At 28.8% G+C, this 27,221-nt stretch overlaps 3 protein-coding genes across 6 annotated transcripts in view; 1 reads left to right on the plus strand and 2 right to left on the minus strand.

Annotated features, from left to right (window-relative positions):
• Positions 1-3,021, minus strand: part of LOC113376529 (calcium uniporter protein, mitochondrial) — a 43,805-nt gene extending 40,784 nt beyond the window's left edge. Inside the window, exon 1 of the mRNA XM_026616481.1 lies at positions 2,363-3,021. Coding sequence (XP_026472266.1) covers positions 2,363-2,464 — 102 coding nt within the window. The 5' untranslated portion in view covers positions 2,465-3,021. The remainder of the gene's footprint in view (positions 1-2,362) is intronic.
• Positions 3,022-6,709: 3,688 nt separating this feature from the next.
• On the plus strand, positions 6,710-14,749 carry LOC113377759. Of its 3 annotated transcripts, none has more exons than XM_026618177.1 (7): positions 6,710-6,788; positions 7,287-7,424; positions 9,820-9,993; positions 10,295-10,393; positions 10,939-11,069; positions 13,005-13,227; positions 13,883-14,749. In XM_026618177.1, the coding sequence occupies exons 1-7, from the start codon at positions 6,770-6,772 to the stop codon at positions 14,707-14,709; spliced, it is 1,611 nt and encodes a 536-aa protein (XP_026473962.1). In that variant the 5' UTR covers positions 6,710-6,769; the 3' UTR covers positions 14,710-14,749. The 3 variants fall into 3 exon arrangements, with proteins under 3 accessions (XP_026473962.1, XP_026473963.1, XP_026473964.1); XM_026618178.1 differs by having other exon boundaries at positions 13,961-14,749; XM_026618179.1 differs by lacking the exon at positions 6,710-6,788 and having other exon boundaries at positions 7,343-7,440.
• Positions 14,750-15,274: 525 nt separating this feature from the next.
• LOC113378046 lies at positions 15,275-21,987 on the minus strand. 2 transcript variants are annotated; one of them, XM_026618557.1, is made up of 7 exons: positions 21,483-21,987; positions 20,867-21,031; positions 20,140-20,305; positions 19,736-20,021; positions 19,500-19,527; positions 17,799-17,919; positions 15,275-16,111 (listed from the first exon to the last, which is right to left on the minus strand). In XM_026618557.1, the coding sequence occupies exons 1-7, from the start codon at positions 21,798-21,800 to the stop codon at positions 15,402-15,404; spliced, it is 1,794 nt and encodes a 597-aa protein (XP_026474342.1). In that variant the 5' UTR covers positions 21,801-21,987; the 3' UTR covers positions 15,275-15,401. The 2 variants fall into 2 exon arrangements, with proteins under 2 accessions (XP_026474342.1, XP_026474341.1); XM_026618556.1 differs by having other exon boundaries at positions 19,500-19,671.
• Positions 21,988-27,221: the final 5,234 nt, after the last annotated feature.

A 27,221-nucleotide genomic window follows, 5' to 3' on the forward strand; every position in this document is an offset into this window, starting at 1 on the left:
ATTTGTATCGAGCATTATATTTCAAAGTTGTGGGAGTCGTCGGAGTTGTTAAGCGAATAGAACTCCTTTCTGAAGCGGAGTCAAATCCTAACCGATCTGACTTCGAATATGATAAGCCCTACTTTAAGTACATAACATGACATAAACATATTAGAGATGGGTAACTCACTCCGGAATTATCATTCCGATACAACTCCTCCCTCGAAGTGAATCCGAGCGGAGTTGTGTCGGATATTTTGTCATATCTGGCTTTCCTAAACTGGTATTAAATCTGCGTTTTTGCTTTGGGAAGGAAGCGGTCGCTTTCTAGTCTCACAGGCAGTTTTATGATCTTTTAGGTATACGAATCAAAATAATGCCATTGTGTATTTTCCAGAATATACAAAAATATTACTTCAAAGATACAGAACAATGAAATTGTGTTGGAATGCGAATAGCTCAAATGTATAATTTATTGAATAGTAAGGGGTCATACTTCTAACTACGACAATCTTTGGCCGTGAATGACGACAATCAGGAATATACAGACCGAAAAATACACGAAACGAAATACATTTTATCTGGCTTTTCCATAGTCTTGAAATAACAATACTTTAGAGTTTAGAGCAAAATTTATCAGTGATCAATAGTATTTAAGCATTATATAATTGTGTAAAAGTAATAATATGCTAGTCGATCTACCCGATATAATATTAATTCTCGAATGGAAATAGCAGAAGAAAAATTTAGAAAGCAGAAATATTATAATTTGGTGAAAATATTTCATGATAAATGTTTTGCTTTTATTACAAAGTTTACTACATTATTTTTATATAAAATTAATCCAAAAAATCTATTTTCTCATCAAAAGAAAATTTTTATTTTAATTTCAAGATTTATTTCCTTGATCATTCACAATATTTATTCCCACTTTCAGCATGCCACTTGAGATATAGAAATGCTTAAAATCGTGACTTTTTATAATAACATCAACAAATATGTTTGAACTGTTCATTTTAAAAGAATTTCAAACAATTAATGGGCTTTGACACATCCTTAGATACATAAACAACGTACATTTGTGTCGAGTATTTCGGTTTCAAAGTTAGCGGAGTCGTGGAGTTGTTAAGCGGATATAACTCCTCTCTGAAGCGGAGTCAAATTCTAACCGATTAGGCTTCAGATATGATAAGCCATCTCTAATATGCATATATATATATATATATATATATATATATATATAAATATATATATATATAAATATATATATAATATATATATATATATATATATATATATATATACAGGGCCGGTCCTGGGGTCCTCAGCGCCCGCATGCATTTTTTTTAGCGCCCCCTCCCCCTTATTATTTGAACTGTTTTAACAGTTTATATCATTAAAAATATAAGAATATTTACGCTATTTTTTTTAAATACTTTTTCATAACTCTGGATTTAGTACATAAAAAATTAGATATATAATATAAAAGCACATTGATTTTAAATTTATTTAAAATATCGTGGTGATTCGCGGGTTGTTCATAATCACTACCAAACAACTTCTAAATTCTTATTTTTAATCCAAACTTTTTAGGACATTCAAAAATTTCAGTATGTTTATTATTGCTTGAGATAATACTTTTGAAAAATTTTACTTATTTATTTTAGAGATTTTGTGCGATTTATTGTATTAAACAAATCATGGTGCTATAATGTTGGATTATTTTATTTTGATTTTTCATTATTTAAAATATCCAAAATCGCAGCTTAAATATTGCTCAAAAATTAGTGAAAAATGCAAAAAAATTATGTTTCTTGAATTATATTGAAAAAAAAACTATATTGGAAATTTCATTTCCGAATCTCGTTTTGGCGCCCCCTAAGGCGTGCGCCCGCATTTTTTGCATGCATCGCATTCAAGGTAGGACCGGCCCTGTATATATATATATATATATATATATATATATATACATATACATTTATAATATACATATATAGGAAAATACATACACATATACATAAAAATATAAACATATATGTAAATACATATATATGCACATGTATTGTTAAACATTTAAATAATGAATCAGTATCACTTTATAGGTTATGTACAATTTTTGATAAACGATATTTCGATTGGCAATTGAAAAGTGGCATAAGTCATAAATGAAAAAAAAGATATTAGATAAGTATGTATTGATCAAAGAACTTATCATTGACGGTGACATCAGCGTCTAAAAATGCCACTGAAAAGGCGCATGTTGATATAATCGTTTTCGAGTGTATTAATCACTAATGTCAGTTCGACTTCAAGTATCATTTTATAAATGAGAGATATCGAAATTGGCGCAATGACAATCGTAATTGCATAGTCAAGTACTTACTTTAAAGCCCTGAAGTGTATAAAACAGTGCCCGCAGTCCTATCCTATTTATTTCATTTTTAAACAATATCTGGCACCTAGAAACACATATACTAGTCGCCATCTTATGTCATTCACTGTTTCAGTAACGCAGGCCTGTTTTGACACTGTCGCTTTCGCGCGATGAGACGGCCGTCGCACGCGTCCGCTCGTCGGCTTGTCGGGTTGTCGGGTTTACATGTTAGGACGAGGACGAGTCTGCGCGCTTCGACACGACACGGAGCGGAATCGGAATACACCGCAAACGCAACATTATCAAAGCTAGCGCCAAATTTAATTGTTTCGATACATTTATTTATTTACATTTTTTTCAATCAATCACGTACATATTCAATATACAAATGGCAGAAAGAGTTTATTTAATAGACAGTTCACTAGATTTAGAAGACATACACGATGACTATGTTAATCGACCTGTGGATTATGGTTACGTGCCGACTTTTTGCAGAGTAGTTCTTGTACTGCTACTACGCGCTGGTTTTATAATAATTCAAGTCCAATGTGTGCCTACTGGTAAAAAAAATATTTTTAATCAAATTTCAATGAATTAAATCTATCTCTCTTATGCGGAAGGCATTTAAAATATTCGAAACCTAGATCTAATTCTGACAACAAATAATGTATTATAAACAAATGAAAATTATTAGGAATCATATGTTCAGTTAAGTTGAAAACATTTTATACTTTTTAGTACAAGTTATTTTACAATTTTTATATTTCATGCTTTTTTAGGAAATGTAAAATAAATTTAAAATTTTGCAAGAGATTACAGAACAAATTAAATATTGCACAAAATGCGTCACACTATATTTTCTGTATGAATAGTAAAGGTTTTTGATCAGAAAACATGACTAAATTTGAATGGCAGTCCGCACATATTTAAATCTGCTTGGTTCTTAAATGAAGTAATAAATATCTTTTTTAACAGCAATCACGAGCTCTATAAGCTAACGTACATCTTAATCTAGATATATTGTTCTCAAGAAGGCAAAAAGTGGTCAACCACTCTTACTTTTGTATATATATATATATATATATATATATATATATATATATATGTACATACATATAAATATAATATATATACTCATATATATATATATATATATATATATATATATATATATATATATATATGTTAAAGTAGTTAATTTTGATGTTGAGAAATATGAGTAAGTTCTTCAAGGGCATACATCAAATAAAAGGCAAAGATTTAGAAGTTAATCTTAACTTCTAAAATTAAAGATTAACTTCTAAATCTTTGCCTTTTATTTGATGTATGCCCTTGAAGAACTTACTCATATATATATATATATATATATATATATATATATATATATATACTCACTCCGGAGTTATTACTCCGATACAACTCCTCCCTCGGAGTGAATCCGAGTAGAGTTGTCACACCGGATTTGTCATATCCGGCTTCCCTAAACTGGTACTAAATCTGTTACTGCGTTTTTGCTTTGGAAAGGAAGCTGTCGCTTTCTCGTCTCACAGACAGTTTTATGACCTTTTAGGTATACGGTTTTTTTCCAGAAAATGCAAAAACATTACTTCAAAGATATAGAACAATGAGCTTCAATGTATAATTTATTGAATAGTAAAGGGTCATATTTCTAACTACGACAATCTTTGACCGTGAATGACGGCAATCAGGAATATACATACCGAAAAATACACTAAACAGAATACATTTAATCTGGGTTTTCCCTTCCATAGCCTGAAATAACAATACTTTAGAGTGCAAAATATATCAGTGACGTCAATAACGCACTATAGAACACACTTGTGTCAAGTATTTCGGTCTCAAAGATGTCGGAGTCGTGGAGTTGTTAAGCGGATATAACTCCTCCCTGAAGCGGAGTCAAATCCGAGTCAATCCGGCTTCGGATATGATAAGCCCATCTCTAATATATATATATATATATATATATATATATATATATATATATAAATAAATATATATATATATATATATATGTGTAATAGTTTTGTGGTATATATTTCTATATGCAACTATGCCCACGAAAGATGATTTTTACTTCAGGTCATATTTAACCCTTAACGAACAAGTGCCGCCATACTCGCGACATTGTAAATATTTTAAGGGGGTTGTTCTTTTTTTATTTTTCTTTGTTTCGGTTTTGAGATTTTTTGATATTATGAAAAATAAAACCCTTAGAATCATTTCAAAAAAAAATCATCTCAATATCTATTTTTTTGACGAAGTTATAGATATAGTATGATCCTCTGAAAGCGTTTTTTTTATCGCTCCGCGAGCTATTGTATGCCAGATTCCTCTTTTTCATTATAATACCTCATGCACATGACCTTTTTAATGTGTCAGCATCTTTGAACACCATGGTGTATTTAGTACATTAAATTAAATGGTGTATTCAGTACATTATATTAAGAACTTTAAATACGTTTTTCTTAAATTTACTTTTTTCAATGCGGTGCCACAAATTAAACAAAAACTACAAGTCGGATCGACTTGCATTTTTTTTTAATTTGTTCACCACTGCAATACCGAGTCCTCCTACCTCAAACAACTTGATAACATTACGCAAAAAAAATTTGCGAAGCTTCTCGCCCCAAAAAAAGGCCTTTTTTGACACTTTTTTTTTAAATAGCTGCCATTTTTTTCCTTCTTGCTTTTTTTCTTTTATTTTGGTAGGGGGACTGGAAACAAACTTCTTCTTCAACGTAATTTCTTTTTTTTTTTTGTTTCGGGCGATGCGCAACGGATTTATCTGTGGCACCGCAAAAGAGATCGATTTTGCAAGACCGACTTTGGCGCCCCCTAGTTAAAAAATGACGGCGCAAAAAGAAAAGAAGAAAATCACGTAATATTCTATGATTTTGTAATTTTTGTTTAAAAAAAACCGCATGTCTCTATGATAAATACATTTCGAGAAAAAACAAAAACAAATACCTTGCATTTTTTGTAACGAAAAAAGAACAACCCCCTTAAAATAATCGAATGCCGCCACACACGCGGCATGACGTACCAGAAAATTTTTGAACTTTTCTGTCTGTAATTTTTAATATAAGTACAATGCAGTTAGAAAATAAATTTGAATATTGGTCAACAAGCAATATTAGTCGAATTCCATTCCATTCAAATCCAATAAAGCGATATTAATGCACTTAATTTCTTAAAAATCTGTCGACCCACTGGGCATAGTTTTAGGTAATGCGCTTGTTCGTTAAAGGTTAAGATCTATATAACTGAAGTGGAAATTTGACATCATGCTGCCTGATATCGGGCTTGGCCACCGTTCGGTATCTGTTAAGATATTATGCTCTTACCTTACATAAACTAAAATAAATGGCAAAAGTCACTAGCAAGTAATCAATTGTAACTTTATCATGATGAATATTCTGATCGAGCGATGCTCATTACTGGTATTACTAGATTAAAAACAGACACTCCCATTTAATTTTTACTAGAAGAGGTAAAAGTTAAGCAGAGTAGAAAAATTTCAAACTCTTAGTCCATAAATGTACTAAACTAATAATCAAAATAAATTCTGTAAATATAAATATAAAGATAAGGTCTTGTTGGCACTTCTTCTTTTCGTATTATGCGATCAGGTTATCTTTAAAAATGAAATAAAAATATATCGTTAAAAAATGTTACTAAATTTTTGTAGAATAGCTCCCCGTGGCCATAATGGTGAAGCAGGAATACCAGATTTGATAGCCTTGAAGATTTTGATGTCAACCAGTAGCAACATTGGTTTTCATTTAAAAATATATACGTAAATATGTTTTCAAGCAAAAATAGCCCTCCCAGACATTACTACATCAATAAAAAAATCATCAATTTTACAAGGATTCTTGTCATGAATTCATAACATAGAGATACGATAACCCATTGAGTTGCCATCTGTAAAAGCCACGTCGTTTTAAAAGTAGTAACAACTCATAGGACTCGTTAAATTCTGATTGCTATATATATATATATATATATATATATATATATATATATATATATATATATATATATATATATTTAAATTGATAGTATGTGAAGGGTACAGAGACTGACGTTCTAATTTGGAGAGATATAAGCTTTGACAAATGGTTCAACAGTTTTAGTTTGAAACATCTTAGTTTGTAAATTAAATTATAGCAATTTTAAATAAAATATCCTAAAATTATTAGACTGAATAAAAATAACTGACTTATATTATTTAAATTTACAGAAAATATTTACCGAATATCTCTTCAAAATCTGATAGAAATATCAGTAATATCACTATGCTATTGCTTAATTGGTTATACATTAGCATATGGCACGGGTGAAGGACGGATTTTCGGATCCAACGTGTCGCTTTTTTCATCGGCAGAACTTGATATGAACGAGGCTAGCTATGGTTTGTATTTCAAATTTTGCCCAATTTAAATTTACATTAAAACTCATTGTTTAAGCTCGGCCTTATACTTTTTTTTATTTTATCTCATATATTTACAACTGCAAATTCGACATTAATTAAATTTGTTGGTTATTATTACAAAAATAAAGGAGAACTATTGTATGCTAGGAAAAATTCACAGTTGCATTCTTCCCTTAATTAGAGTAAAAGGCAAGGGTATATATTATCTATATATTAGATAAATCTGAGGGAGTTTATCACTTTAATCTTTTGTTGTAGTTCATTGGTATAGCGATTTGGCAAGCCCATTAGAATGATTTTCAAATCTCATTTGTATTTAAATCATAATAAATACGATATGGAAAACTTATAGCGAATTTCTTAAAAGTATCTAAATTAAAAACTAGGTGCATGATAAACCAATATACCGCGGCTTTCAATTATTTTAAGCAACTTGTATATTATATAATATAAAGCATAATTTCGATCTAATTTCAGGCTGGTGCATACAAATAATATCAAGTGCTATAATATCGACTATGATTGCTGGACGAATTAAAACAATTTCTATAATTGCCATATCAATTGTTACGTCAGTATTGTTTTATCCGGTTATAATTCATATTACATGCGGAGGTACAAAAATTAGTTGGTAATGTTATATATTATTTCTATTTTAAAAATCCAATCTATAATAAAAAAAAGCAATGATAAAAACGATTTAAGTAACACAGTGTACATCATTGCAAACATATTTCACGATGCATTCATTTTTCTTTAACCAATTAATCGTGGAAGCGACCTGATGCATCCGCTTACCATGTTCCTGTATTTGATAGGATAGACTATTCGTTTAACAATAGCAAAATTTTGACATTTCAAAAAATTCCTGAGTTTAATTCTGTTATAAATATAAAATAAATCTATAAATATAAAATATTTTACATGTTTACTATGATAAGTTCAGTAATTTCCACTTGAGGTTATAGATTTCAAATATGATCTCAAGTGGAAACGGTTTTTCGAGGTCATTGCTGTATATATATATATATATATATATATATATATATATATATATATATATATAATGAGATTGTTTATCTTGACTTTGAAAGATATTATTAAAGTTTTTCAGCCACAAGTCGAAAAAAGGAAGAAAGTAAAAATCTTCAATTGTACGTTTCGAGAAATTGTCAAATTTTATAAAAATATTTTTGGACTGGCTTGCTGAATAATGAGCTAACATAACAGCTCGAAACGTACAATTGAAGAAGATTTTTATTTTCTTCAGAAGAATTAGGTGCGCAACTAAGTTCTCGCTGTTTTTCGATGAAAATGCAACTTTATTATAAAAAAAACTATTACATCTGATTCATTCAAACTATTTCCCATCGCTAGACACATCTTTTGCCCATCTTTCTGGCAGAGCTCGAATTCCTGGACGTCAGAAGTGGTAGTCTTTTGAGGCTATCCACGAATCAAGTCATTTTCTGATGTCTTCGTATAAGTTGAACTGCTGCTCAGCCAGGCCATGTGCCATCGAACGAAACAAGTAAAAATCGGATAATGCAATATCTGGGGAATATAGCGGGTGGGGTAGGATTGCCATTTGACCGTTCCCAAGTAGGTTTTAACAGGCTTGAAAACGTGATGCTGAGCGTTGGCATGCAGTAAAATCACTCTGCTCGTATTCTGGCCGTTTTTCGCGCAGCAGTGTTCGGCTAAATTGCATCAATTGAGTTCGATTTAGTTCTCCAGTGATAATTTCGCTCGGTTTCAACAGATCATAATGAATAATACTGACCTGGTCCCACAATATTCAAAGTAAACCTTCGCAGTGAATATTCGGCCGAGTCGAGATTTTTTTCTCTTTGGATTGCTGTAATGTATTCATTTTTATCACCTGTCACGATGCGATGAAGAAACCCTTCCTTTCTCGGAGCAGTTGTTTGTTCACAGGCGAAAAAACGACGCTCGACGTCTCATGGCTTCAACTCACAAGGAACCCAAGTTTCTTGCTTCTGAATAATCCCCAACGCATGCAATCGCTTGGAAATGGCTTGATGGGTATCACCTAATTCTGAAGCAAGCTCTTCTTGAATTTGGCACGAATTTTCTTCGAGAAAGGCCTTCAATTTAGCGTCTTTGTAGATTTTGGACCTTCACGAGGGCGGTCGCGTCAACATCAAAATCACCGTTTTTGAAGCGCCAAAACGCATCACGGCATGTTGTTTCACTCAGAGTAACATTTTCGTAGCTCTTGATGCACTTGAGCAGCCGTTTCTTTTCGAATGAAAGAAGAAAATCAACACTTCCCGCAAATGACGATTGTTTGGCATAACATTAGACATTTTCACTTGATCAGAAGTATATATTGCAAAAACTAATTCTCTTATGTGTAGCATCAGTTTGTTTGCCATATGTCTAAGCTTGGTTCATGACGTTTTGGATTTGTCAAAATCGACCAACCCTTACTGCTAGAGCCATATACTGACAAACAGCGAGAACTTAGTTGCGCACCTAATACTTTCTTTCTTTCTTTTTTCGACTTTCGGCTGAAAAACTTTAATAATATATATATATATATTATAAATTTATATTATATATATATCATATTATAAAATATATTATAAATTTATTTTATTTCAGTTCAAAAATACGCCCGATTTTTAAATTCATATAAAATATATTTATATTTATTTATTTATTTATATATATATATATATATATATATATATAATTCAGAAGATTGATGTCAAGCAGTAGTGACATCAGTTTTCACTTGGAAATATATATAGCAATATGTTTTCAAGTGAAAATAGCTCTAACCCGCTTGCGTTGCCATCTATACAGCCACGTGTTAAAGAAGTCAGCACAAAACCTCACAGGGCTCGTTAAGTTCTGATTACTGTTAAATATATATTTAAAAAAATACCTATGATAAGTCACTTTTTAATCTTCAAATTATATCACGACGCAACATCATATTATAATGCAATAATATACCATATACGATTTTATTTAAATGCAGAAATTGGATTTTTGCGAAGTAGTTCAATGTTCAGCGAAAATGTGTCTTTCAAAGACTATGGAGGCGGCACAATTATTCACGTAACTGGAGGTTTGTTTGCTCTGGTTTCTTGTCTCATTCTTGGACCCAGAGTGATGAGATTAAAGTCAATTGACGTATATGGATTGACAGACGGTTAGTTTTTATAAAATACATGTACAATATATTGAAAATGCACACCTAAAAAGCGATATTTTAGTATTTCATTTTAGTTATAAAGTTAGTTTCCGTAATTATTAGAGTAAAGGAAGTATTTTTATGTGGAATAGTGAATAAACATCCATATGATTCAATTATATGATGATTCAAATAATATTTTTGGTTACGATCATGTATAAAAATGGCCTCATAGTAGTAATAAAGTTTTTACATTCTTGCAGAACAGATAAAATATCTAAACTAGAGATAAAAGTATTTATTATAATTGATCCAACAGATGCGCCCACTATATCAATGTTGGGATATGTTTTAATCGTGGTTGGACTTTTCGCCATGTGCATGCCATCGCCTACCTATGAACAGGATCGTGTACCAGGTTCGTTTTAAAAAAAACATGAATAATGAATATTTTACTTTCTATAATAACAATTTTTACAGTATGAATTCAATGTGAGTTGAGATTACTTAAATGAAAATAACTTCAAAAAAAGACTAAAATAAACTCTAAAATCACGACCGGACATTTTATGATTATCTCAAAGAGTTAGCGAAAAATAATTTTCCATTTCCCATATTTAATGTTGTATTTGATAAAGGTTTCACTGCAAATATTATTATATTTTTTGTGTATGTATAATACATAGTTTCGTAAGTGTTAGAATTGTATTACAAAAATTTCGAAAAAAATTTAAATTGCCATTAAAAACTTTTCACACTCAGTAGGTCTGAGAATCAGCTAATTCATACCATTGAATGGTAAGAGTTAATCACCAATAACATTTTCTTTTATATTTTATACCTGTTTTATTTCAGTTTTTATATAATAAAATCCAAAAAATATAGATAACCCTAAATTTTTTTACTCATTGAGCACTGTGCATTATAATTATTGATAGTTACGAAACTTATTGATAATTTCAGGGAATTATACTGGTTTTGCCGCAATATGCTTCATAATGGCTTTTACTGGTGGTTTTCTAACAATGATTTGCTTACAGACTGCATTCCGTGGAGGATTATACACATATTGGACATTTTTAGCTTGTTTGCAGGTTTGTAATTGCAATAATACATCATCAAAATTTCATTAAAAAAAGAAAGAAAGAAAAAAAAGAAATAATACCGTATATTGTTAATAATAACTCAAACCTATGAAATGTTTTTGGACTTTTTATCGTTTTCTATTGATTCCGAAGTGTGACCCGGCCAAATTATAATTTCGGGTCAGCTAATATACAAAATCGTAAAAATTAATAATATATTAATAATGAATATTAATAATAAATTAAGCCCGGCAAAAATTAATCAGCATTAAACTTCCTAAATTAGTGCAGCCGTCACATTTGCGTGCATACGCTATAATTTGAAACTTCGATAAAAAAAACTAGCTAATCAGATTAACGGATGAAAGCATGATTAACTCCTTGGGGAAATTAAAAATTTTTAAATGTTTTCCATTATTGTTAAGTTTTATTTTTTATTTATTTACTGTTACTGTCGACGTTTCAGAACTAGGTACGCTCCACCTTCAGGTCATCTGTCAAGAAACATGATTTTGATAAGATTTAAACAAACAATATATTTAAGCAAATTAGAAAATGGTATTTTATAAAATGAATAAAATTGTGGAAGAGATGACATTATATAAAATATAACAAAATAATCAAAATGAAAAATAATAAAAATAAATGAGTAGATTATACAACGAAATACTAGAAATACTAGAAAATTAGAAAGTTCTTTTTTTTAAAAAAAAAAGAGGTATAAAAAACAGAATTGATTACCTATTTTTCTTAAATATATTGTTTGTTTAAATCTTATCAAGATCATGTTTCTTGACAAATGTCCTGAAGATGGAGCGTACCTAGTTCCGAAACGTCGACAGTAAATAATAAAAAAAAAATCGTTTTTGAAAAAACTTTTTTGTTTTTTCTTACTTATTGGATTCAATATTCGAAGCGTTATGTTATACGTTATACGTTATGATAAGGTCAGAATTCCATATGAAATGTGTAAATTGGATGGCGTAAATATTTATTTGAATTTGAAATTTATTATTTCAAATAGCTACATCGACCACATGCGAATGATCGATCAAATATTTGTGTATGTTTATTTCATTAAAAAATATATACACAGTAGACATATACATACGATTAAATATATGTATGTATGTATGCAGTGGCGTCGGAACCAAATTTTTGATGGGTGGGCTCGTTTTTTTTTAAGATTTTTGAGATATTAGCCCATATAATTTTTTGAAATTGATGGGTGGGCTCAAGTCCACACAGCCCACGCGGTTCCGACGCCACTGTATGTATGTATAAGTATATATATATATATATATATATATATATATATATATATATATATATATATATATATATATATAGATATAGTGGCGTCAGAGGCAAATTTTTGATGGGTGGGCTAGTATTAGGTAGTAGTATTACATATTAGGTCAAATCATATTTTGAGATAGAGAAATTCATGGGTGGGCTCGAGACCACCCAGCCCACCCAGCCCACACGGTTTCGACGCCACTGTATATATACATATACATACATACATACATACATATGTATATTAGCTGACACGGCATACATCGTTTTCCCATAAAATTTTTAGGAAATTTCTAGTACAATGTTAATAATTTTTTAGCGTGAAAATACGCTCACAATCTGAGTATGAGTGTGTAAAAAGGATGTGATATGAGGCATGCTATGTATTGTTCATGTAAACAACATGATGCTCCTAATCTAATTGTAAGACATAAAACTTATATTGATAGTCATTGGAAATTCTAACCAAACCCAAAACTGATTTTGTTTAAATAGAATTAATATATCTGTAGGTATAATAAAGATTCCAGGTTATAATATTTTTACAGCGGAACTTACTAGTAAACTTATATATATATATATATATATATATATATATAAGTTTCCTTAAAATTTTGACCATTTTGATTTATTTTACATTTTAAGGGAGGAATATCAGGAATCGTAACAATATCGACCGCTCCGGAAATTCATAACGCTGTAATGTCACTTTTTGTGGGTGCATTCGGTTCGTTAATTTGTTATCTATTTGAAAGAATCATTTATAGATCAAACTTAGAGGACTATTGTAATCTTGTAGCGGTGCACTTATGCAGTGGCGTTGTGGGCAGCCTGCTGTGCGTCCTTACCGCAGCTGGGGATGATTTAGGTATAACGCAATATTATATATTTTATATTCTATTATTTTTCGCTTAAAAATTATATAGTTTTGCATTTTATCATATAATGCATATACATGTATATGGTGTGTACCTTATATAAATCCCCTTAATCTTTATACCAAAATATATTATTTATCCTCAACGCCTAATAATTGTAACTTTGAAGCATAACCGTGAATAAAAAGCAAACAATATGTTTACAATATTTTTTTTACAAGTAGTTAATTAATGTTTTAAGAATAATGATGATTTTTACAATATAATGACTGCCTCAAAAATACGTATAAATTGTTTTACAACTGTTTAACTTTCGGAACCGGAAACGGCGTCGGAACCGTGTGGGCTGGGTGGTCTTTGGGCTTGAGCCCATCCATCAAAAATTTGCTTCCGACGCCACTGCATGCTCCTCTAGTTTTTTGATATCTTCGATTTTTTATAATAGTAAAATCGGAATTTCAATAATGTATTTGTTTTTTCATTAACGTAATCCACATTCCAAAAATTAATAAATACGACTCGAATACATTAATTATTTTTAAGAACGTTTCATGAACATTAATTATAACCTTGATTATAAAAACCGACTATTAAACTATATACATTTATTAAATTATTTACCTAATAAACTATTTTTCTTTTTAGGTATAATAGCAGGAGTACCAGTATTGATTCATTTCTTATGGCAAATTATTGGACTTCTAATCATTTCTGTATATACAGTGATAATTGCTGCATTACTTATATTGGGATTGTCTTTATGTAAGGCCCTAAGAAACAATGACGAAGTCCGTAACAATAATAGGGCAAAACACATCCAAGAAATTATGAACTCTTACTACAAGTTAGAACCATTTAGTAGATTATTTCCTTTATCTAATGAATTACAATTACTGAAGGAACAAAGAATAAACACACGGTGGGTATATGTTAAATCAAAGGTTCCGGAGTACCAGACCAGAATAGGTTGGTCTAAAAGCGACTTTTTCTGGTATGCTAACAAGACCGCAGCTGCTACTCTAGTATATAATGCACAAACGGTGCCCAAGTTAATATCTGATATGCCAGAAATAAATTATGATAAATTAGTTCAAGATACACAGAAAAATTCTTTGACTTTTGAGAAGGCATATATGATAAATGAATATGCAACAAATCTACCAAGAAAACTTTATTTGCCAAAATCTTTAACAAAATGGCCAATTTTAAAGTTAAGCCACAAGTACCTAATTACAAAATCAAGTGAACAATACAAGATCAGGCCAACTAGACATCGTTTAGTTCCTTTAAGGGTATTTAATAAACCGTTAAAAGTAACACACAAAAAAGTGGTTATAAGAAATCAGCGACAGCTCAGAAATAGTTATAAGAATTTGCTATTGAGTGATATAAACACATACTGCCATAAAAGTAATATTGATATGAGAAATAATAAAACTAAATGTATCACCCACAATAACTCAAATGAATAATGAAATGAGAAAAATGAGAAATATATTAAAAATGAATAAATTATCTAGAGGAATAATTTGTTTTTACTAATATTTAAATGCAAAAACAAGAATTGGACCTTTAATATTTTTATATCTAAAATGCTACTTGGCTAGTAATTTATTTATAGAAGTAATAGAAGAATTATATTTACTATAACGTTCATACTAAGTGGGAGAAAGATTAAATCAACAGCATTATATTTGCAATATATTGGCCACCTATACCCCAAAATATGAATTTCTATAATAATTCTACAATGACTATTCTATGAACCTTAAGAGTGACTCAAATCATACGGATGATTCTATTATATTATTTGATACAATTTATATGAAAGGCATCAATACAGATAAATACTTTTTGATATCTCACAGTCTTTATATATAATGTATGTTACATATACAAATCATGTTGATAATATCCTATTAATTTTTATTTGAGCTGTAGATTATAATAAAATTTCAACTTCATGTTTAATCTCAATATTTAAATTTATAGAACAAGAACTGTTGTATCTCATTCTTTTGTCATTTTACTTGCTCTTTAAGTATTCTTCACATTTTTCTTTGGATAATTATTAAACTTCTTTAAACCTATTATTCACACACACTTCAGGTACAAAATTTTAATAATGCATATCACAATGTATGTGTATCAACCTATATAACTATTATAATTTAAAATTAAATATGTAATCCATTGTAATATCTGGAACATTTCCATTAACTTCCACTTTAAGTTTTTCTATTAGATCAATAACATTCATGTATAATATACATTTTTTGTAATAAGAACGTCCAGTAATCCAGCTAATTGCAGGTAAATAGGAATGGTTGTGTACCAAACTTTCTATATGCATATTCTTTTTAATTTTCATCACATAGTCAAAATCGTGCATTCGCTTCAATAAATAGTTATTACTTTCACTGTATCGAGATGAATCTATATGGCATTGATAATATTTTTTGAATAAATCTTTTTCAAAACTCTGATACATTTCACATGTCATGTTGGATTTATTGTTCTCCAATATATTTTGTATGATTTTAACAACTTGTAAGTTAATACATTTAATCTCATACATATCGACAAATGAAGAAAATGCTTGAAAAAGTATAGCTAAATAGCTAGAGCAATTCACATGAAGTGTATCTGTATCAGCACTTATATCCAAAACATATTTGTTGTGAGTAGCATGTGTGGCTGAAAACAATGTCCACAATTTTTTCTCAAATATATCAGCATAAGTCATATTACAGCTGTATAATCCGTTATTTAATATGCTATGTATCATGCTCAATATTTTGTTTGCAACCAAATTTTTAAGAAAGCATGGTCGTAGCATAGATAAAATGTGAATGATATATGAAGGTTCTTCAGCTAAAAAAATAAATGGGGTTTATAAAAATCTTTTAGCTTACATAAACTTATTATTAAACCAAAAATTAATGTAATTCACTGACAAATAATTGATTTACAAATAATAATCAAAATAATGGTTTATAGGCTTTACAAATATGTTTTATTTATATTTGGTATTATATGTATATATAATACAAAATATATATTATGGATGTATACTGCTATAATGATATTGCTTTGAAATGTCTAAAAACAGAAATTTAAAAAAAAAAATTCTGTGCAGACTATCTTAAAGTTAATATTAAAAACTAAAACTTTCAAAGAATTATTTTTTATCAAATTGGAAGCATTGAGCCTCTGGGAGCAAGGAAATTCAAAAACATCCATATTAAGGACCACCCTAATATATATATATATATATATATATATATATATATATATATATATCGAAACAAACATGTGGTTTTAAAATAGTGCGTCAAAATTTCTTAAAAAATGACAAGACCCCATCGGTTTTTAAATTTCTCATAAAATTTGAACATATGTTAAGAACTGCTTTAAGAAAAAACGTGACATTTCTACATTTCTATCTTAGACTCCGAATAATCAATACATAGTTTCGACAACTTATTAAAAGTTTATTTGTGTGTTTTGCCATTTGTGATGTTGAAAAATATATATTTTTCCACTATGCACATACTCATACCATGAAGCAATAGTGTTTTTATCTGTTATATTAGGATACAAAATTGTGTTTTTTTTATTAATATTTTACTATGAAATTTCTTACATATTATTTATTTAGTTTTAATTTTTAGAGTTATATTGATTGCCACTGATTGAAGGCCAGGATGCTCGCCAAAACGTATGGATTTTAAATAAATTTCTAAAAACTCTCATACTATTTTTATTGATGTAACGCCCAACTTTTAAACTCAAATAAAATATATTAACATCAAATTCAAGACTATTCAAATACACATATTAATGATGTGCCATGTCGAATCAAGTGATTCATTCAAATCAAGCCTTATATGTATATGAGTAAGTAATATATGAGTAAGTTCTTATAGGGCGATACATCAAAGAAAAAATCAAAGATCTATTATTTAATCTTTAATTCCAAACGTTTTGACATTCAAATTAAAGATTACTGTAGAACCCCGTTTACCCGGCCCTCGGTTGTACGGATTTGCGATTATCCGGACTGTCAAACGCGACTAACTATATGTATGTACATACCTACAATCCAAATTTTTGCATGAATAATGCTGCAGTTTAGTATTTGTATAATGTAATCTAAGAAACTATGTGTGTACATAAATAAGGAAGTGTTAACTTCTTAATAAACATTGATTTTCTTATATATCTATGTATGTATTTGTTAATTTTAATAATTATTTTTCATATCTTCGATTATTCGGATTTTCGATTATCCGAATGCCTATCGACACCAATTAGTCCGGTTAATCGAGATTCTACTGTAATTTATAAATCTTTGTTTTTTTCTTTGATGTATCTCCCTATAAGAACTTACTCATATATCTCAACATCAAATATAATATAATATAATATAATTCAATATAAAGAGAGATGTGTGAGGTGTGTTTTTGTTTGGACTAAAATTGTTGGTTGATATATTAAATTATATATTACTGTCATTGAATAATATATTATGAAAATTAAAAAATATTACAGAACTTACCTTGTATGGAGGTGAATATTTCAATAGCTAAGATATTCAACTGCATTCCAATACTTAAGAATAGGTTTTTTCTATTATTAGACATTAAATGCAGCACATGTGCTATAATGCCCAGCAGCCTCTGGAAAAATAGAAGCTTATGTAATTATATAAAGCATAGTAATTATTATATATTTCTGCATAAGTTTATACAAGCACATACAGTAGAAACCTGATTACCTAAACTAATTGTTGTTGATAGGCATTCGAATGTATGAAGAATATTGTTATATGTTATGAAAAATAAGAAATATATAATTAGAAATCAATAAAAAACAATCTTTATTAAAAAATTAACACTTACTTATGTATGTACATACATATTTTAGCATTAATTGAAATAAAAATTGAAGGTACATATGCACGAATAATGTGTTTAAAATATTTATTTGGTAATCATCAAATAAGTAGGTAATAAGTTTAATTTGCATACATAAATTGGTCGCTGTTGGTAGTCTAGATAATCACGAATCCGTATAACTGAGGGCCGGATAATTAAGTTCCTACTAAACTGTAATTAGTTAATTAATTGCATTGCAGTGAAGACCTCACCAAGTGTAGGCATATGTAAATATAATATATCTAACATAATACAAATTTCTTTATAACAACTTAAATATAAGCAAACAATTGCCAACAAAAATATAAATTAACAACCAAAGATAAAGTATATATTATTGAAAAGTGTGAGGAGGAACTTACATAAGACAAAAGCCTAGTAAAATTGTAGTTTCAAGTCATTAATAAGCCAAACACTTACTTTGTGAGAAGGCAACAGATGAACAAATCGGAAACCTTGATTCAAAGGTAAACTACATGTAAGTGGCATTTTGCCTTAAGGCAAGTTGCATGATCTTACCAGAATGTGTAAATAATCGATTTAATCAATAAATATTAAATCTGTTTATCTGTCCAAGGGTCTAGTCTACCAGTCTAAGTTTCAACTTATCTACTTTTGTACTTGTTAACCTATCTACCTGCCTTCTAGTTGACTTGCCTACTCTTCTACCTTTCTACCTGTGTAGCTTTCTCTCTGCCTGCCTTTCTACCTTATAATTTCCCTACTTGTTTATCTGTCTATCAGTCCCCTTGTATACCTGTCATCTGAGTATCAATATTTTTATGTATATATAAATCATAAATAATGATCTAAAATTATCATTTCAGATTTTTTTTTTACGTTTTTCCTGCAACTCCAAAACTGCCGGACCTGCCTTTGCAAAAATATAATCAATTCTTCATTCCGTCAACACAAGTAAAATGTTTATTTAAACGTTTTCTCACAAACTGTAATTTTTAGCTCTGTATCTCTTAAGCGGGTGGATGTTAGTCAAAAACTAATCAACAGATTACCCTTGAATAGAAATATACCCTTGAATAATACGTAAAATTGTAAACTGTATCTATACAAAATATCTTAAAAAAATATTGCAACAACAGCTATCAACAGTTATGAACATTTACATACAAACAGTAGCTATTATTCATACAAGAAAATAAAGCAAAAATATTATTAGAAGCACAAAACAGATCTGATGTTACCTCTACATATTTATTTATTCAATTCAATTTATTAACCCAATTGTTAACATATTATGAAATCAAATATTTTAAAACAATTATACACTACATGCATTGTTCACAAGTATGATGTATACTCACCGAAACTGTGGCGCACTCTGATTTCTTTCTACAATTACGAACAGACAAGATGAGTATCTTAATTATTTTTCTGATACACGGTTTCATGAATCCATAATTCAATATACTTTCTTTACCCCATATAACATTTGAAATAATTAATTTATGTGCAATGTTCTTCTCTTTATTATACCTTTCAACAAATTTATTATCATGTAATATTATTTATAAGTTATTTGATATATTATTATACTTACACAAGTATCCTGAATGCTAAATCATCTTCGAATATTTTAACTATTATTTGTAATAGTAAATAAAGTCTGGACAGTTTTTCTTCCCTTGATAAATCATCATAATGGTCGAAAAGCTCACTTTCATTAAAAGCAAAACTTAGAGCAATACTATCACTTTCATTATTGTTAAGTGTTTTTACATTATTCACTTCTGATCTTTGAGAAATATTAATGGCAAGTAATTCACTTTCCAGACGATTTATGCAGTAAAAAAAAATTCCATTGAAACTTTCATAGTTTTCATGATCTGAAATTATTATTAAAAGAACTTATCATACAAAAATTGAAATTAGAGTAAATAAACCTAGAGTTTTTTACTATTAATTTATTCAAATAAAACTTCAAAATACTCACAAAAACCTTACCTTTGTGTTTACAATTTTGAAGCGGCATGGTAAGTAGTCTTTTATAATATTGTCTCATATATTTTATATGTGAAGGATATAAAGCAAATAAAGTTATAAAGCAATCTTCAATCATTTTTAATATAAAAATATGTAAGTCTCTATCATCTTCAGAGTTATGGATATCCTGGAAATAATAATTAAAACCTTATATGCAATACAAAGAATAATAATTTAGAATTGAACTCATGATAATTTTGATATTCATGTTTATTAACTTTTATATGCTTTAACACTATATTAAAAGAATATTACAAATGAGATGTTTTAGCAAGTTATAATAGTTGAAAGCGCATTACACTGTGAATATAAACTGAATGCAAATCCAATATTAATAATTGATTGTTATTAGACGGATTTTGCTCTATAGACTAAATTAGTATAGATACATTTCATTAACTTTTGTAATAATTTAAATAATTTTCCTCTTTAAATATACTTTAAAAAATATCTTTTACTTATATACTTCTAAATACTATAAAATTATATACTACAAAAATGAAATATATTAAAATAAAGAACTATTTTAATATAGTCTTGATTACTTGAAATAAATTTAGTAGAAAATCTATATGTCAGTGAGAAAAAGATGATTCCACTTTTCACTATGAACAAATTCCCATATTACTATGATTAATTAAGATTTTTAGGCATCAATATGCAATTATTTGATAACATTATATCTTACCATGATTATTTTCAGAAATTCAATTAATGTAGATTCATTAGGAATTTTACATACTACTGTAATGCAAAATTGCAGGTATTTGCAAGCCTCCAGATACTCTTTGTTTTTAATATACAATAAAAGCATTACACTTAATTCTTGACTAATAACATATTTAGAAAAATTCTGCAACAAATTAATTTAAATTAAAAGATAAAAAACAAAAAATATAAACATACATTAGAAGTATTACACCTTATTCATGATATATTTAGTAAAATTTTGCAATGGATTAATAAATCAAAATGCATAAAAAATAAATATGTTGTACTAGTCTACAGGCCTATTCTATCAAAAATAAAAATATATATTTTGTAGATTTCTATAAGACAAAGAATAATTTTTGTGATTCAAAGTTATTAGTTATGTTATAAAAAAACAGAAGAACTGAGAGCAACTGGCAACTAGTTAGAAAAATTACTTCGACACAACCAAAGAATGATCAGGTATAAACATAATTCAAATTGTTCAAACGTTTGGCCATAGAACCAACATACTTTACACTATGTTATAACATAAATAACATATAACATACAGTGTAGAATATAATATACAGTGTAGAATATCTTGCACTTACATTTTTATATGCATGGTTTTGCATGCATTTGTTTAAATTCATTAGACAATATGGTAATGAGTCCAAATCCAACCATTTTTCTAAATTGTGATTGGAGTCAGTTAAAACTTTCTTTAAATCATATTTGAACTGAATTATAGGATTATTTCCATCGGCTATCTGAAAATTATTTTCTATATTCTCAAGATCACTAACCACTTGAGTTGCTTTATCTGAACATTCAAGAGTTTCTTCATCCTTAGCCGTTCCTTTATATTTCCTTTTACGCAATCCGTAATTAGGCTTGCTTAAATTTCCTTTCGATGATCTAGACTGCATCTTAAATATACAGATTTCTCCTAATATAACATTAAGTAATCTGTTAAATTAAAACACTTGACAATTAACTGAACCATTACTGTTAACAAACTTTCGATACGCTATCTCTTTATTTAGATAGATTATTAATTAATCAATTAATATCAGTCTTTATAAATAAAAATAATAAAACATCTAATTATATAAAATACACAATAAGCAATAACAATTCTATACAAAACCCGCGAAATTTTTTGACAGTTTGATAACAAATGCGATAGATTTTAATTTTCAAATGTTGGTATAAATGCAGGACAAGCAGTGTATGAACGGACACAACTATTTTGAATGTGACTTATTAAAATTTGTTTTGTGATATATTAAGTTTAAGTGGTACATATTCAATTTTGTACAAGATAAATAGCTAATGAAAGGTCTAACTAGTGGTGCACGGCATCGTGGCTTGAGGTAAATCGCTGGAGCTTCTCGTACCGCAATAAAATATTAAATGGTTTTAAATATTATTATAAATAAATATTATTATAAATACTGTAACTTCATCAATCGTATTTATAGACAAAATGTAAGAGCTTATAATTTGGACTGAACGCTTTCATATGTGTTTAGTAGAAAAGTAAGCAAACAAAACTTAATGAAGCGGAGTTAGAATGAAGGAGCTCATATCATCCCAGTAAACCACAAAACGTAATAAAGCCATGAAGAATTATATAAACTGAATTGCCAAGTTGAAATTATTTATATCAAGTATATAAGTCAGCTTCAGAATTTTAGCTAGAATTAAAATTAAAATCCGAATCATTTTCAATATTTAAAAAAAATGAGTATAAAAAATAAAAATTTGTTTGCTTTTCCCAAAATCATTTCTTCAAAACAAAATGTTTTTTTAATCATTCGAAGCAGATGGTTTTTTTCTTCAAGAACTGTCATTTTTTACACTTTTAGCCCTGTATCTCTAAAACGGCTGGGCCTGCCTTTACCAAATCACCACGTCTTCCCATCCAAATCGGATAGTCTGTTCTCTCAAAAATTCAATTTCCATTTTCTGCATTATTTGCTCCGTATCTCTAAAACGGCTAAACATGTCTTTGCCAAAAACTAATCAGCACGTCTCCTCACAAGTAGGAATCAAATGTTTTAGTATCATCCAAATCGGTTGAGCGGTACTCCCGAAAATTCATATTCGTATTCATACATACACATAAACTACACACACATGCATATATCCATTTTTTTCTAAGGTATGCAAAATGCTCAGAAACGTCTAAACATTTTCGATTTTTGGACGATTAATATTTTATGGAATGTTTTTCTGATAATCTACACAGCAGAATCAAATTCATAGAATGCAAAGCTTTTATTGTGTAAACTGTTTATAATATTTGTACACAATGGCCCTAGACAATATAATAAATAATAGACAATGACTATATTGCATATGATACTAAATAGAAAATGATTATGAAACTCACTAAAAAGTAAACTAGTATTAAAAATAAAATAGCATTTATTATTTAGATTTTCACATAAATTACTGATGTTATATCATGCATCAATGTTTTTTCTTTCCTGTAATCCTTTTTATTTTTAATGGTACGTATCTTATCTTTTCAACACTTTTAACACTACTTGCAGATAAATCACTTTTATGTTTGACATTTATTATTTTTGATTTATTGTCACTATTAATAATAATAAAGTCTTCTAAATTTGATTTTGATATCATATTGGCATCACCATGTTGTACTGGTACAAAGACTCTGGTTGTATTAGATACCCTTGTTAAATGAATTGCTTCCATACAGTTTTCTTGACCTTGTACTTGATTGCTTGCAATTTTCTGATCATCTGGCTTATCAAATTGCTTTTCCCATTTGGTATTTGGAGTACAATACCGTTTAAAAATATCTGCAACAGTATCCCACAAGTGTTTGAAACATTCATCATCAACGTTATATGTGAAAGCAGTTACTAAGGCTTTAAAACCAATGTAACTGCATATACTGTTTTCAAAATTATTTACAACAAGAAAAGGTATGTTTTTAAAGACGCTAATAGGCAGATATGATTGGTGATGTTTGAAACGCCTGCACTTCCTGACACAAGAATACATGTCGGTTCAGATTTCTGAATGCAACGAATTACTTCATTCAACCCAAATTTAATTTTCTTCCTGCAAAATTAATATTTTTATCAAAACTAAATGAAAGATTGCTGAAATTCTGAGCTTACTGTTTGTCGTGAACAACTGCTTTTTCTGACTCTTGATTAACTTTCCCATTTTCTTTTGCTTTGCTTTTTTTCAGCCTTGGAAATATACATTTTGATTCATTTATTTTGAAAAAAACCTATATAAGTAAAATCATACTCGGTTTGTAAATATTGTAATCAGTTTATATATATATATATATATATATATATATATATATATATATATATATATATATATATATAATAAATGATAAGAAACCAAAATTAAATTTAAAAACTAAATAGAACAGAGCAGAGTAAAAAAGTAAAAAGTACATACAACTCTTACATTTGAACCTAATTAATTTCATAATGTACCTATAAAAAACTTAATTTTTCATGGAAAATAGTATTTTATAAATCAGGACTATGATTAGTCAACAACTTCAGCACGAATAACACTATTGTTACATAAACAAAAGCTGCTTTCATTCTTAGAAATCTTTAACAAGAAATCTAAACTAATCTTTAGACAGCGATTCAATTTATATTCTTGGAACAAATCAAAATTTATTAAAATGACTTCAATAACATAAAAACAATTCAAACAATTTGAAACTATGCTTAAACAACATATTAATACATATAGACTATTTTAGACTGATTATACTTACATTATTTCAAAGAAAATTTATTCAAACAAGAATTCATAAAGGATCTTTCATAAACATTTATAACAAGACAGTAATAAACAAAGTAAAGAGTAACAAAACAAAAATACAAACATCTATTTCTGGATTTGATTTCCAAATTTGTTACAAAGCAGTAAAAAATATGCCAAAACATCCAGTCAGAATCTTGGTAAAATTATATTAAAAAAAAAACGTAGTTTTATTATATCTCTAGCTCACACAAGTAAACTCGTGTAACATTATTATAAATACAGCAATTTTAATATTTATATTAAAAGCATATCACCATCTCCTCACAACATGGACTAATGTTATGAGGTTTTTAATATTAGGATAAACAAATTGTAAGTACTTTTTACTTTTTCACTTGTATTTTTTCAAACTCTACATATAGTTTTTACATTTAATTTTAGTTAAGATTAATTTCTTAAAGAAATCCATGCTTTTTCTTTCAATAAAATCTGATTATTAGACTGTTCATACATATGTCAATGTTAAATTATATATATATATATATATATATATATATATATATATATATATACTATCATGCCCAGGCGCACTTTGCTGCCACTTTTAGTATAATCCGGATTGAAATTTAATCTGATCGACAATCAAGAGTTCAATAATATTGATAAAACATAAATGAATGAATAAATCAGCATACAAAATTCATTATAGATAACAATGTGGCTTTTTTACTTATAAACGTGCTATACCCCATTTGGCAAACTGGTAATGGTTTTTTATTCTTACACGATATTACGTTCTCTTTTCCTTGGTAACATTTTGACATGTTTCATGATGAGGTATTTAGGAATAGTTTCATTGTTTAGAATACAATAGCGTGAATATTTCCTTTGCAAATTGTCCTTATAAAATTTGATTTTTGACACAGATCGATTTCACAGTAATTTGTAAATATGAAATATATCAAATGTAAATTTAAATATATATATAATATATATATATATATATATATATATATATATATATACAGTAGAACCTCAATTAAGCGGACTAATTGTTGTCGATAGGCATCCGGATAATCAAATGCATGAAGAATTATGATGTGTATTTATCAAAAATATTAAATACATACATAGATATCAACAAAAATCAATGTTTAATAATAAATTAACAATTCCTTATGTATGTACATATATATTTTCTTAGATTGCATTACATACATATACTAAACTGCAGCATAAATCGTGCAAAAATTCAAATTGTAGGTATGTACATACATATAACTCTGTTGCGGTTAATAGTCCGGATAATCTCAATTCCTTATAACTGAGGTCCGGATAATCGAGGTTCTACTGTATATAAATTAATAATATGTACTTTAGCAAGCTCAACAATTGTCTGTTACAAATGATTTCATTATTGTTTAATAAATATAGGCAAACAAAACATCATAATGCAATTAATTCAGTTCTGTCTTTTGATTGACTGTCATTAAAATCATATATAAAATATTACTCACAATCCTAGTGCTTCCAGCAACAGTTCCTCATCTTTGTTATTTATACGAGACCTGATCAATAAATAGTTATTGAATTTATTTCAAAATCGAATAAAATAGTTGTTGAATGATTTATGTTCATATGATTAAAAGGTACACTTCTGTAGAAAAATCTTACCAATTCGGCTCAAATGCTGGCGCAAGAAAGTTTCGTATGCTTTTAGGTTGATTTTTCTTATCAGTCAAAGCTTTCCTTTGCTGCTTCTTACTTAAAACAAGAGTTTCCATATTTTTTACTTGAAACTGAAATAAGATAGCTTGATAGCATAAGAATAAATCGCATTGCCTGATTGAAATAATCAAACTATACTATTATTTGAATAATGGATAGAAAAGGAAATTAGACACTATGATTGACGATTTTAAGGTTAACAACAACACAACATAAAGGTGCGTCCACACCTAACGAACGAACACGAACGAACATGTCGAACAAGAAAATACAAAGAAGAACGAACAGGAACACGAACGAACGCGAAAAATTCCAAACAAACGCCTCAAAGCAGTGAGGGCTTGAATCTTTTTGTTCGAGGATGTACCGTGAAACGTCAGATTTATTATTTAAAGTGGCGGGAAAGAGCAAAATTATTTAAAGTCATCAAATTTACAAAATTTGTCAATAACAGCAATATCTTATAATAAACACAACATAAACTAATGCAGGACTGCACATTTTAACATCAAAAAAGAAAAATGTTTGTCTACATTCGTGGTAGCGTCCACACTGCACATACGAGTTCAAACATGAACGAACAATTCCCTTTGATGTACCGACAAGTTGCGGAACATTGCTCGCCATGTTTGTTTATGTTCGTTCGTGATCGTTGTGGCGTCCACACTATGCTGTTGCCGTTCGTTCTGGTACGTTCTTTTATGTTCGTTCGTTAGGTGTGGCGCACCTTTATATGCAATCACCATCCCCATCGATCACGTGTTTAATGGACCCCCCCTAAGCCGCCGTTCAATCGGTTCAAACTTCGATCAACGTCCATAAAACAATTGAGAATATAATAT

The sequence above is a fragment of the Ctenocephalides felis genome, unplaced genomic scaffold (genome assembly GCF_003426905.1).
Source record: "Ctenocephalides felis isolate EL2017-DRISC unplaced genomic scaffold, ASM342690v1 CF-g0.4_SCAFFOLD_01886, whole genome shotgun sequence".
NCBI classification, from domain to species: domain Eukaryota; kingdom Metazoa; phylum Arthropoda; class Insecta; order Siphonaptera; family Pulicidae; genus Ctenocephalides; species Ctenocephalides felis.

Bases quoted from the DNA above. Each gene is read 5' to 3' on its own strand.
- LOC113378046 (XM_026618556.1), bottom strand. From the start codon at position 21,800: ATGCAGTCTAGATCATCGAAAGGAAATTTAAGCAAGCCTAATTACGGA. The intron at 20,022-20,139 runs GTAAGGTTTTTG...TAATAATTTCAG, and splicing joins TCAAAATTGTAAACACAAAG to ATCATGAAAACTATGAAAGT. The intron at 16,112-17,798 runs GTAAGTTCTGTA...TTATTTTTTTAG, and splicing joins AATATTCACCTCCATACAAG to CTGAAGAACCTTCATATATC.
- LOC113377759 (XM_026618177.1), top strand. The intron at 9,994-10,294 runs GTTAGTTTTTAT...TTGATCCAACAG, and splicing joins CGTATATGGATTGACAGACG to ATGCGCCCACTATATCAATG. The intron at 13,228-13,882 runs GTATAACGCAAT...TTTTCTTTTTAG, and splicing joins CGCAGCTGGGGATGATTTAG to GTATAATAGCAGGAGTACCA.